Source organism: Sminthopsis crassicaudata, chromosome 6, assembly GCF_048593235.1.
Source record: "Sminthopsis crassicaudata isolate SCR6 chromosome 6, ASM4859323v1, whole genome shotgun sequence".
Classification (NCBI taxonomy): Eukaryota; Metazoa; Chordata; class Mammalia; order Dasyuromorphia; family Dasyuridae; genus Sminthopsis; species Sminthopsis crassicaudata.
In genome coordinates this window covers 32,352,794-32,367,431 of record NC_133622.1, presented here as the reverse complement: position 1 = coordinate 32,367,431, position 14,638 = coordinate 32,352,794, and the positions used below count along the sequence as shown (strand labels likewise).

The window sequence follows — 14,638 nt, the reverse complement described above, 5'->3', positions numbered from 1 at the left end:
TCCTAACACCTGGGATAGAGTGATCAATTGCCCCCAAGTTTTCTTCATTTCTAGTATCAGCTACCAGTTTCTCCTTGCTGGGCAGAATAGCCATTCTTCTGAAGGCCAACATAATCATTAAGGCTTGTTACAGTTATCATTGATTAATCAGATGTTCTGCTTTTGTCTTAAAGAAGACTCTAAAGAATCAGATCATTGATGACCCTATTACCCAGTATATCATACCTTCTACAAGAGCCCTTGATAGTGCACAAAATCTTCATCCAATTCCTCCCACTACCAGATAGTCTGTAGTGAGTTCCCATTATAATATCCATTTGGCTTCTGATCCTGATCTTCATCATCTCAGTGATCTTTATCAACTGCAAATCTCCCAAGGCTGGGAAGGTCTAGGTCTCTGTGCTTCAGAGAAGGAACCAACTTGCATTGGTTAATGCAATGGAAAGTCCTTCATGTAGGCATTCCCTAGACCAGTGAAATTATTTTTTTAGTTTCTCAGACCTCACTTTTAATGGCCAACGTCATTTGGAAAATTTCACAAGAGTATACTGGTTGAAGACAACTGCATATATCTAATATAGATTATTTATAATCAAAATGTCCTGGTCTTCCTATAAGAAGGGCTCACTGCTGATTCATTATTAAAAGAACATGCACCTGAGAATTATGGTCCTAAAAGATATTATTGGCAATTGCACTGAGCCATCAGTAGTCACTAATGTTCACTCTTATTGAAACTAATTGGAGAAATCTGAAGAAAGATTTAACTGACTTTTAAGGAGAATATCTGTGGCCATAGAATAGACCCAAATTACCTTGATTTAACAAGGATCACACTTATGACATTGATATATGGCCAGTGACAGTTATAATAGTAAGTTTTTAAGTCATATATATATATATATATATACACACAGAGAGAGAGAGAGAGAAATTAGAGTAAAAAAAATGTCCCTTTATTCAGCTCCCTCTCCCCATCCCTTCTTTATATCTTTGATCTATGCTCCAAGTTCTCTAGATTAGTGGTTTTCAAAATCTATTATCCCACAAAGTTTCACCAATTGATCTTTTGTTGTACTGATGCTTATGAGTTATTATGTCTTATGTTCTTTTAAAATTTTATTACAATAATTGTATTTTCAAATCCACAATAGTGATTTGATGTTATGCCGATTTTTTGATATAAATTACATTGAAAAGCACGCACAATCAGTCTGAATTTTGCGTGTAGGGGCAGTTGTTTCTAATGAAGAATTTATTTGAGATACTCATTTTTTAAAAAAGACTATCTCCATGAGAGCATTTTTTCCCATTAATTCTGGTGAGATATGTCGACAATCTCTAGACCAAAAAAGTTTCAGAACCATTGTTTAGGGTGCGTATCAAGTTTTAAAAGTAGATGGCCTGCTAACTCCTGGTAAAGAACATTACACTAGGAAATGACTCTGCTAGGTGCCTTTTATGGGAAATTATTTTTACACTTATTTACTAATGCACACAGCATGTGCATGGTACTTGTTGGACCCCTAGTGGTCAGTGGCCTGCATGCGTGGGTTAGCCTTGATTAACTTTTTTTGTTTACTTGTGTTTTCCCTGTTTTTTTTCACTTTGGATGTTTCAAGATCTTACCTGTTTAGGATTTGTTAATATTAGCATATTTTATCTTACTAAATTTTTGGAAATTAGAAATTATTTTTATTTCTGGTTATAAGTAAGACTTCTCCCTCTAATTTCTAAACTTTAACTTTCTAGAAATCCATCAAGAAAAATTAAAATAATTAAAGAAAGTAACCTTCCAAATAGATTCTCTTGAGTCTTGTGACCAGTTCTTTAATGTCTGTGCACTTTCAGCAGCACAATAAGAGAAGCCTGTTCTCTTGTATTTCTCCTATTCACATTTGAAGCTCATTTGTCACTCCATGCTATAGTAATGGCACTTTTCCATCTGACTGTGTTTAGTAGCTTCGATTCCTAGTTAATTTTGTGTTCATATATAGAAAGTACAGCTATGAAAAACCGATGATGAGTTTTTAATACTAGATTATTAGAAATCATGAATACAAATGATTGTTATTCTTCAAAAAGTTCACTTTGGGAGGTTGAGGCTTTTATTCCAGAAGTGCTGCCATTACTCAGAATATTTTCAGAATCTTATTTGAAATTACTTTTAGGGACATCTTTGGAATTATACAAGAAGATCTGCCCCATTCTTATATAATCTTAACTTCTTTTTGCCCAAAATAAATATTGCTTAGTGAGATGATCTAATATGTACTACTTTTGACCAAATGGCTTTTGATCATAAAAATATATAAATAATCATTTTTAAAGGACAAATATTTGCCAACATAAAGGATTTTCCAAAGGGTTATACCTCAGATTCTGAAATATTCGAGGTATCACTCATTGACATGTATAAAATCTAACTTATTGGATTTTAAACTGTCAGATTATATATAGTTATCCTTCATTTAGATATAACATACATACAAATATATAGATATGAGTATATATCTGTATATTTGCATATATATTCATGTAGTTGACATAAATTATATATCCTTAAATACTAATGTTCTGTATTGTTGCAGAAGATAAGAGTTAAGGAATATAATTGTGATTTCATGATTATGTTATATAAAGTATTACTTTTTAAAGTAAAGGATGCTGCTTTATAAGGCAGTATATGAGTATCAGAAACAGATAGGAATAGATATAAGATCTGTGATTTCTTTGATATAGGGGCCTCTTAGATGAAGAAATTTCCTCCATCAATGCACTTTCTCTGTAACTTCTAGTCATAGAAAGTTGCTTAGAGCACTTTGAGATTAATCAACTTACCCAAATTGTGCGAATTAAAATGTAGTGTTTGCCAGAAATAAATCGTAATTAGTAATCATTTATGTGTTTATATGTATATAGATATAGAAAGTTAAATATAAGACATAGATACATTTAAAATAAAATGCACATTTATCCAGCCTTCTTTTCCCCTCTCATCAGGAATAATAATTTGATGCTCTTTGTCAAGTAGAACTACCCCAGTAAATATTTACATAATATATAGAAGGTAATTTTCATTAGGAGCTAAGGGGTCCAGGAAGGATCTCCTATAGGAGGTAATGTTTGAAGTGAACTTTGAAAGAAACTAGGGATTATAGGAAGTAGAAATGAGGAGAAAAGTCTGAGGCAAAGTTACTTCCCCTACTCCCAGTCACTATATTCAGCCATTCTTGTTCCTCATAAAACATAGCACATAACTATTTGACATCTCTTAGAAACATGAAATGTGAATTTTTTATTAAAATGAACTATATTTTGGTGACTGATTAACCATCTCATGATTGCTATGGAAGAGGGATTAGAACTACTTTTTATCTGTATATTTATTTTTTATAAGACACTCAGTATAATCTTTTTATTTTTAAAATAATTTTAATTGAAATGTTTTTTTTTAAATTTTAGTAATATTTTACTTTTCCAAATAGATGCAAAGATAATTTTCAGCATTCACCTTGGCAAAACCTTGTTTTTCACATTTTTCTCCCTCTCCCTCCTTCCTTACCCTAAGACAGTAAGCAATCCAATATAGATTAAACATGCAGTATTTCTAAATATATTTCTATATTCATCATGCTGCACAAGAAAAATCAGGTCAAAAGGGAAAAACATGAGAAAGGAGAAAAAAAAAAACAAGCAAACAAACAAACAACAACAACACAAGGTAAAAATACTATGCTGAGATCCACACTCAGTCTCCATGATTTTCTTTCTCTGGATGCGGATGGCTCTCTCCATCACTGAATCGCCTCAGTGGACCAAAAATTCAGAGTGGTATATCTCGTCTCAGTGTAAGAAGAACTTTCCAATCATTACAATTATCTAAGAGTAGAGTGGGAGATTTTGGATATAGTGTAATGGGTCCCTTCTCATTTTCAGTCTGGATGCCACTTAACAGTATTAGATGTCTGTACATAGCATTGTACTTGCTTGGCTGTATAGATATTGGATTAACAGAAGCCACCCCTGAGCTCCTATTACAATTCTTATATATCCTAATTTATATGTCAAGTGGTGTTTTGTTTTTCCAATTACAATCCAGGCTTTTATTGCACCAAGAAATCTGTTGGTACTGAAAGAAAATGTCAACCACCATATATTATAATGTCTGAACCCTTCTATCAATTTCTGATGTGCAAAATGCAATGCTCTAAAACGTGTTTTAATGACAGGATGCCAGCTTAATATATTTAACTGGAAATTTTATTTCATAGTTCAATTGCAATCTGACCCCAGTCTCCTTGTCTCCATAAAACTCTTTATTTTTTCAGTATCCCTATTCTCATGATAATTCTTTATCACTGGTAATCTGGGTGAATACAGTCTGACAAACCTCCCTCAGAATTACAATTATAATCGAAAGACAATGGAAATATGCAGTCTACTATTAGCTATTGCCTGCTACTAGTAGGCTGTATCATCTGGTCAATGCATTAATATATGAGGAGAAAAAGATAAAAACACTAGAAAGGAAATAGCTGGAATGGTAAAATGATATGCCAAAGGCATGTCTGAAAATATTTTGTCTTTTTCAGTGTAACAGCAGTTCTCAGCTCCTTTAAAAACAGGGACTTCAGAATTTCTAGGTAGCAGATTTCCATATATTATATTATAGAACAATATTCAAATTGTTTTCCCTAGTAATGACTGGTATTTAAATTCATATAATCTCTTGACTTGGTTACTTACATTTCCTCTGCCTGCTCTTTTACTATATAGGATCATAGAATCTCAATGTTGGAATGAACCTAAAAGTCATGTAGGTAACCACTCTCCTGCATCCATTTTTGGGCAGAATCCCTGAAAAGTGGCCACTTATCCTCTACTTAAAGGCTTCTAGCGATGAACAGAAGGTAGCTCATTTTTTTAACCATTACAATAGGTTTCCTTGAAGTGAGTTGAATTTGCCTGCCATTTATTAGATTTTGTTCAAAAAGATTGTCTCATTCTGCTTTCACAAGACAACTCTTTAAATATTAAATGATGGTTATCATTTCCTTCACATCCCCCACCTCTTCTTTTCACTGGGCTAAACAATCATCAGTTTGTGATGCAGTATTGAGTCATGTGCTTATCTCAATTGCCCTTTTGGAACCTTTTCAGCTTGTTAATAATATCCTTCTTCAAATGTGGTACCCATAATGGAACACAGTACTCCAAGAAGAATATAATGCTGTTATCTTTTTTTTCATACACTAGACCTTTCTTCTTTCAGTCTAATATTGCATCAGGTTCATTTGACTATTAAATCACACCACTAATTCATTTAGACCTTCCGGTCCATTCAATCCATATTCTGTTTCATGTGGGACTGCCATATAGCTACATTTTCTGACCTTATCCACTTGATTTTTTAATCCAATGGCATAGTGATATTTATCTTTATTAAACTTCATTCTTTTAGATTTGGCTCACAGTTCTAAATCTCTTTTGGAATCCAATGGTATATTTTGAAATTTTAATAATTATGTTGCCTATATTATCATCCTAGCCATGGATAAAAAATGTTGAACAGAATAATACACAGCCTTAAAGCATTCTACTAGAGAATTCATCCATTTTGGTCCTGACCTATGAAACATTTTTGTGACAAGTAGTAGAAATGATAACTAACATTCACATAACACTGTAAAATTTGCAAAAACCTTTGTTTTATATAATTTACATATTATCTCATTTAATCTTCATAATAACTCTCTAAGGGAGATTTTACTGTTATTATTTAATCATTTCAGTTGTGTCCAATGCTTCATGACCTCATTTAAGATTTCTTGGAAAAGAAACTGGAATGGCATGCCATTTCCTTCCTTCTCCAGCTTATTTTACAGATGAGAAAAATGAGGCAAATAGGATTTAGTGCCCAAGGTCACATAGTTGGTAAGTGTCTGAGGCCGGACTTGAACTCAGGAAGAGGAATCTTTCTGGCTATAGATCATCATCCTATATATTGTACCACTACCTGTATTATTACAGATACGGAAACTCAGATAACTTAAATAATTTCCTGGTGGTCATATATTTGTCAAAGTATTAAATATTTGAATTCAGGTATTTTCCCCTGCAAGTCCAGCACTTTTATCTACTGTATCACATTGTGTTTCTATAGCCAGTGTTGAACCTATATTGTGATCTTTATTCTTCCTGCTCTCCTCTGAACACCGGTTTTAATTAAAACTCTTTTTATTGTCTTTACAATTATTATAAGCCTCTATTCATACTCTGCTTTATCCTTCAGAGACCATATCTATAGAATTATGAAGCCCTTGGATCCATTCTTAATTATGTGCCTTCTCTTCCATCTCTTATACATATCTTTTTTTTTTGTTTGTTTGTTTGTTTTTTACATATACTTTTAAAATCTTAACTTGTCAGTGAATTTCCTGTATAGCTATATTGATTTTTTTTTGTTTTAGCAAAGGCAACTTCATACTTTCTTCATCAAAATAATTTGGACAACATAGTCCAGAATTTTGTTTTTAACATCTTCTGTTTCTCTGGAATTGATTTTTCCTTTAAGACTCTCAGATCATAGGATTATGTATAGCTTTTCTCTGAACTCTGAAATGCTCTCTCTGAATATCTGAAATATGGATCAGTCTGCCTGGGTTTCTCTGCTTCATCACATTTTCCTAAGATTCTTGTAACTTTATCTTCAGCAACCAATTCCTCCTTGGTCAGAATCAGATTCAAGGTATATATTTATTTCTCCACTTCTAACTTCTAAGAGATGAAATCATCATCAAGGCAAGTAAGAGCTTGCTGAACGTTTGTTATATTCTTAGCTTCCACATGGTCCAAATCTCCTTTTTAAATTCCATTCAATCTTTATCCAAGTTCTGAGATCTGATTATAGCACTTAGCCTTCCTTTCTCCCATCTGGTAGATTGATCTCTATGGAGTGCTCTGATAGTATTATTGTTTCTATTTTTCTTTATTTTTAGCCTTACTCAGATGTTCTCCATCTCACTTCCCCTCCTGCTTAAGGTTCATGAATTCCTGCATTTATCTAAATCTTCTCACAATTTTATGATGCTTTGCTAAATATTCTTTCTGTTCCTTTTCTAACAACATGCCATATTTCACCACGTCCCATTGGTATTTATAAGGTTGTAATTAATAATTGAGATCCATGATCTCTTTGTACATTTTCTTAAGATTAGCACCTGACCATATGAAACCAGGAAAATCACTTATGCCCTTCTTCCTTGTAATTTTTCCCCTATGGATTTTTCTGCATTTCTTCTGTTTATTTTTATGACATAACTGCTACTCTATAGGGCATATGGTTTAGTAGTAGTGCTGTTAGGAATAGGGGAAGAGTTAACAATTTTACAGAGGATAGCACATATCTTAAAGGGTAAATTGCATAGTTTTTATTACAAAGAATTAAAAAGTTTGATATAGACAGATTCAATCAATTGAAATTAGAAAGGAAACAATTCACTGGGGAAAATACATTGACATGATTCCCCAAGGAGTAAATTCAAACTGCTAATAACCATATAGGAAAAATGCTCCAAACACCCAAAATAATAGAAAAAAAAAAAAAAAAAGAAAGAGAAATGAGTTGTTGGAGAGGTTGCGTTAAAACAGGTACACTAAAGAACTACTAGTGAAGTTTGATTTGGACTTTCAAATTCACTATTAAAAATGTGTGTGTGTGTGTGTGTGTATACATGTATTTATATCTTTTGGACCACTCATATCACTTCTAGGTCTATACTTTCACAATACTAAAAGGGGGAAGAGACTCAAATATATAAAATATTTGTAGCAACTATATTTGTTGCAAACAAAAACTAGAAGAAGAAGGCTTAACAATTAGGATGTTATTTATTATGTAATGGAATATTATTGAATAGTAAATAATGATAAAAGGGACAGGTTCATGGAAATCTGGGAAATCTTGTATGAACAGATGCAGCATAAAGGGATTAGAATCAGAAGATGAAATGTGATCAATGAAAAATTTTGTTCATTAGTTTGACATCTTTATTTCAAGAATTTTGATTTTTTTTTTCAATTTCAGGGAGAGCAGAATTATTGAAATAGGAAAAAAAATTAAAGAAGTCAAATGTTCTTGATAATTTTTAGATTAAAATTAATTTGATTCTGGAGACACGTTGATGTTTTCAGGAAAAGGTCTATTCTAGGTTTTTATTCCTCTCATTTGAAGAGAAGAGATAAATTGACTGTTTTTAAAGTGCAATAAACTATATGCTTCTATGGTTTGCCATTGCTTATTCAATCTTTTTCCCTTCGAATAACAAAATTTAATTTTGTCTCTGTTGTATGTCAATGTGTATAAAAACAGATCATCTTTGCAGTCTTCCATGATATTTGATTTGTATACAACACATATTTGAGAGGCAGCATGGCTAATGAAAAGAGCTGCAGGCCAGTAGATCTGGGTTCAAGTCTCACCTCTTACACAAACATACTGGATATATAACCTAAGCTAATTATTCATCTCTCAGGCAGGTCTCTAAAACTAAGTTGATAAACATGTGATAAATAGATGTCTATAAAATTAATAAATTAAATAAAATAATAATAAAATTAAAGGTCCTGTTATTTTAAAAAAATAGCTAACATGGAAAAAGTTCCCATATTTTTTTCCTTTGTTTCTAAGCAACTTGCTGACTTCATTCAGGCAAAATCACATATAAAACCTAACCATTTACTCAAACCTTTATATTGCAGCTTCTATAGAAGCTTTCTTCTCTTTTCTTTTTTCTTTCTTCTCTTCTATGGAACAAACTAATTCCAGAGCCCTGACCTAGCCACTAGCTTCCAGTGTGACATTCATCCACATGCCCCAGTATCTGAGAAGGCTCAATTTTCTCTAAAGTCTTTTTAAGTTTTAAACTTTGTGATTTTATAGATAATTAGGTGTACTATATACTGTGTGACCTTAAAGAGTGACAAATGTTTAGACTGTGAAGAAATAAGGAAATTGCCACCATAGGATTCTTGCAGACTGTATCAATAAATAATATGAAGTGAAAAATATTGATGCTCCTTGTCCTTCTAATAAATATATTTGGGTTAGAATAAAGACACTCTATGATTGCCCACAGTTTATAAAAACAAGTAGGAACCTGTCCTGGTTTTCAGAGGGTCTCAAGGTGGTTCTAGAGTATTAAGAATTTATACAATTTCAGATAGGGCAAATGAACGTCAAAACAAAGGATGTTCATGGCTAATCCCTCCCTGAGCACAGAAAAATGGAACAATTTATGGTTATGAAGCAAGAAAAGGAAAACAAGTTTACTTCCTCTCTCACATTAATCCTAATTAGAGGATGATTTACAAAGGTGTAGGCTCTAATCTTAAATTTAGTGCTAGGTTGATTTCTGGATATTCTTTCTGTATCATAGACCAATCTCCCAATTGTCAGAGTACCCCAGCATGCAAATAATCCTCTAAAAAAATAAATTACAGAGGAGGAGTTGAATTACATCAATGGAGTGAAAACACAGGTGTGAACCAATGTAAATATAAATAAAAATGTACAGATGTATGTATACATTTGTGCAAAACGAAGCTCTAGGAAAATCAGCATTATAAAGCCATTCTGTATTTAAGCACCTATATTTCTTTCCTGATAATTAAAAATTGCTCAGTGTTATATTTCATGTTGCTAAGGCATAATTTCACATCTGAAATATCAGCTACTAGAGTACTTTTCATTTCCATTAGATTACAAAAATTAATCATGTTCTAGTACGTTGAATATATTGGGTTCTAATGTACTTTTTCCTGCTGCAAATAACTTTTTGTAAGTCAACATAATATATTCATTAAAAATACAAATATTATACTTACTATTAAATGTTTTTGTGTATAGAAATTTAATTGATTGTCTTGGGATCAATGAGTGACAAATAGATCCATGCTCATGCTAATGAACCAATTTTTCTCTCTTCTTCCTCCCTCCACTCCCAAATTAGGCAGGGCTCACAGCCTGGAGAAGAAAAAATATTTAATGATTCATCATTACTGGAAAATCTCCAAAGTAATCATGTAAGTGCCATGGAAACATTTTTTTAACTTTTATGAGAAATGATGAAAGAGGTCTTCTGAAGCATAAACTAACTTTCTCTGTATATTTCTTCTTAAATAATGAATCCATGGGAATATCATAATTTCTCATTTGTTTACATATTTAACAAATCTTAAAACAACTTACTGAATCAGCAATAAGCTGACAAAAAAAATGTTTAGTTTTTAGTAGGTTGGTCTGGTATGATCAACAACCAGAATGGTGTTTTTTTCAAAATGGCCTTCCCATGAATTAATTGTGGAGCTCTTTATTCCTGCTAAATAATAAATACTATTTTGACAGAATGGAATTGTGACAGTCTTGGAAGGAACCTAGATAAACATCTTTTCCAAACCAAACCTGAAATAGGGCCCCCTCTCTAGCATACTGGATCAAGAAATTATCCATCCTTTGCCAAAAGTCTTCAAATGATGAAAAACCCATTATTTCCTAAGGCAGCCCATTTTGTTTTTAGATAAACTAGAATATTTTTCTTGACAACAAGCCTCTTTGATCTCTTTGAAATAATCTTTGCAATTTCCACTCATTGTTCCTGTTTTTGCCTATGGGCCAACCAAATGAGTCTTTCCTATGTCATAGCATCTTAAGTACCATATTCTGTTCTTTAACCTAACCATCCTCCATGTTCTTCAATTGATCCTCATGGACCTGAGGGATTTAGTTGTCTTCTTCCATCTTTTGCCTCTCTCAAACCCTGATACCTAGAACTGAACACAGTACATGAGGGGAAAAGTTGGAGAGGTTTATTGAAGTAAGACTTATAAACAGAACCAGGACAGATTCCCCGTGGAATTTCTCCTGGCAATATCCTCCTAAATTTCTCTTGGTTCATGTTTGAACACTTTGGATAAAATGTTTCAGCCAGTTCTAATTGTACCATTTTCTAGTGTATATTTCTCCATCTTAATCATAAATAATCATAGAATTTTAGAGCAATATGTCCACAAAAATATCATGTGAAATTTTGTTAAAAGTCAAGACAAAATCCAGGTATTATGTGTTTATAGGACTTCTATGAATTGTCATTTTAGTATTCCCCTTTAATTTCCCCTGCTATAATACAAGCTTTATGAAGGCTAGGATTATGTCTTATTCTTCAACATATTTCCTACATCTATTATATCAGAGTCAACTTTTTCAACTCAGGACCCCTTTCTACCCAGGAAGTTTTTATGTCACCCTGGGTATGTAGATATATAAAATAGGTATACAGATAAAATATTTTTGATAACAAATCATAATTTCACAATCTCAACATTCAGTTACAAGATCCATATGGAATCGAGAACCATAGTTAAAAAGCTAGGCATTATGCTATAATAAAGTATCTTATATGCAGTAAAAATTCCATTAATATTTGTTGAATTACCCAGTTCTTTAACTAAAACCTTCTATACAGCAGATATTTGCCTGTTTAATTTTCACTTATAAATTAGTGGTGGTGGTATCCTAACTAAAGACTTAAGATAGTAATGTTGCTATCACTTAAATGATTTTTTATTTATGATTTATGATTTTATTATTTATTTTATTTATTTACTTTTTTCTCTCTAGCCAACTGCACCAATTATATGTGAATTTCTTACAATGATGGCCGTCTGTCATACAGCAGTACCAGAAAGAGAAGGAGATAAGATTATTTACCAAGCAGCATCTCCAGGTAACAACTAAGTGATGTTGAAACTTTTACTATAGAAAATGATTCTGTTTGCAAATAAAATCTCATTTCCTAGGATTTAGGATTATCAAACATTTATTTTCTCAAAGTGAACCAATACCATTTTTGAAAGCAAGAAAAATCACTGCCCATTAAAATCTATTAAAAATCTCTCATACTCTGGAACCTTACATGCTATTAAAACAATTGATAATATGAAACACATAATTTTTATTTCCATTTTTAATTTATAGTTCTCAAAAGAATGAATTTAACACTGAAATGAAAAATATTTTCTGATACACAGACAGCAATGTATGTACTATTTATTCCTTCTTTGTGAATAACTAGACTTAAGATTAAAGTAATAAATTGTCAGTGCAAGGAAACTTTCAAGAAGAAAATTCAGTTTTCCCAGGAGTCATTAGGTCTTTTGTACATCTTTTCCACTGTGGAGAGCTATTAGGCAAATAATTTGTATTGTATGCTTAGTTCAGGGAATAACAGATTAGGCCATTTCAAAAGATTTTTAAAGATAGTTTGTTGGTGTTGTTTCTATTATAGTGATTAATAGTCATTGAGAACTTAGAAACTAAATGAGTAACTCAAGATTTAGTAGAACTGTAAGTCTGAAAGTGGTTACATTGCCAATTTTATAAACACAAAATTCTGAGAAAGCAAACAATCTGGAGAATAGTATGTTCTATATAGACATAGTGGGTGAGTTATGAAACTCCATAAAATAAATTAGTGTCCTATAAAATGTTGTCACATTTCATAGTTTCCAGGCTAAATAGTTGTAATGCATTTATCACAGTTTTTAGATACATAGGAGGCACTTAATAAATGCTTTTTCCTTAACTTTTAATATTATATTTTTGTTCTAATGTTGCCATTTTAGTCAATATATTCATTGATCAAGCTTCGGTTTTAAAGCTGCTGGGCCAAAAAAAAGTGGGCTTTTCGTGCCCAAAGTAACAAATCTGCATTAAATCATTAAAATGTCAGAGCTAGAAAAGATCTTTCAGATCCACTAGTCCAATTTTCTCATTTTTACATACAAGGAAGCTGAAGTTAGAAGAGTGAGTTGCCCAAAGTCACATGGTAAGTAGCAAAGCCAAGTTAGCAAGCCTAGGTCTTATGACTCTCAGAACAATGCCCTTCAATTATGGGCATTCTTACTATGAGATAGCTTCAATTAACTGAGGGAATGTTTTGGGTGCATTAGTATATCCAGCCCACATTTCCAATTTAATTCAATAAACATTTATTTAACACCTACTTGTACTTCTATAGCCCCAGAAACAGACAATTCTTTTTCAAAGTCCTGAAAGATCCTCAAATGCCAAAGATTGTTATGGGCAATATTCTGTAGTTATTGAGTTGAAGAAATAGTTTACATAGATTTACAAGAAGAAAAATTGACCTAAAAAGGACTTTTTGTTTCATGTTTGGTTAATTCTTTAAAATATTTAACTAATTAGAACTTTTTTATATTAACATGTTGTTCAATCCATATGTATTGATTTTAATGTATTATATCAATATAATAAACAAATGTAATTAGCTAGTATATTAATTTAATATTACTTATTTAAAATATATTTATTTCATATTATTATTTTGATTTTCTTCCAACTTGATGATTTCATTGAGATCAAAAGTTCCCCATATATAAAATTCTTCCATTGATTGATGGATTATTCTTCTACTTAATTCTGTTTTATAAACAGTTCTGTTTTTTTTTTCAGTTGGTTTCAGTTTGTCAAGTATTTTCTTGTTTATTACCCAACATATTACCTTATTTTTTATTTTGTGATAATATTTTTATTTTTCCAAATACATGCAAAGATAGTTTTCAACATTTACCTTTGCAAAACTTTGTGTTTGGAATTTTTTTTCTCCCTCTTCCCTCCCCAAGACAGCAAGCAATCTGATTTAGGTTAAACATGTGCAATCCTTCTAACCTTATTTCCATATTCATTATGCTGTACTAGAAAAATCAAATCAAAAGGGGACAAAAACACAAAAAAGAAAGAGATAAACACTACCCAAAAAAGGCAGAAATGGTATGCTTAAATCCACATTCAGTCTCCCTAGTTCTCTCTGTGGATGGCTCTTTCCATCATGTATAGTGGAATTGCCTTGAATCACCTCATTGTTGAAAAGAATCTTCTACTTATTATAGCTAATATTTTGACAGTGTTTTAAGGCTTGCAAAGTGCTTTACATATATTACCTCATTTGATCCTGAAAACAGCTCTATGGAGGAGGTGCTATAAAACTGAAGCAGAAAGAACTTAAGTGACTTCCATAATGTCACATAGCTAGTGTCTGAAACCAGGGAACTTAGGTTGCCTTGCTTCCAGGTCTAGTATTTTATCCATCATATACCTAGAGGCCTGTTATCAACTTTAGAGATTGCCTGTCAAAACACTAGTCAACAACAAGCATAAAGTTCCTAAGGTATTTCAGAAACTGGACTTACCCACTGCCTTCTAGCCATTATGTGTTACAAACCTAAATTTTCCTTTAAGACCAGTTAGCCCTTGATATGTTAAACCACAATATTTCTCCAGTGTTTCCATGGAAATCTCTAATATCGATGGTTTCTTAAAACAGATGAAGGAGCCCTGGTCAGAGCTGCCAAACAGCTGAATTTTGTTTTCACTGGAAGAACACCTGATTCAGTCATTATAGATTCCGTAAGTTCTTATTAAAATATATATCTATATATATGTATATAGATATATATTTCAAAAGAGAGCACGTTAATACATAATTATAGTTTCAATACTAAATTTTGTACAAAAGCCAAGAAAGATAACTGTTCACTACTATTGAGATTTTTATTG

At 32.0% G+C, this 14,638-nt stretch overlaps 1 protein-coding gene across 4 annotated transcripts in view; it reads left to right on the top strand.

Moving 5' to 3' along the window:
* ATP8A1 (ATPase phospholipid transporting 8A1) overlaps positions 1–14,638 on the top strand; it is a 249,302-nt gene that overhangs the window by 101,875 nt on the left and 132,789 nt on the right. For all 4 annotated transcript variants that reach the window (XM_074275001.1, XM_074274999.1, XM_074275000.1 and 1 more), the window contains 3 exons: positions 10,014–10,086; positions 11,681–11,786; positions 14,406–14,488. In XM_074275001.1, the coding sequence (XP_074131102.1) occupies positions 10,014–10,086; positions 11,681–11,786; positions 14,406–14,488 (262 nt within the window). The remainder of the gene's footprint in view (positions 1–10,013; positions 10,087–11,680; positions 11,787–14,405; positions 14,489–14,638) is intronic.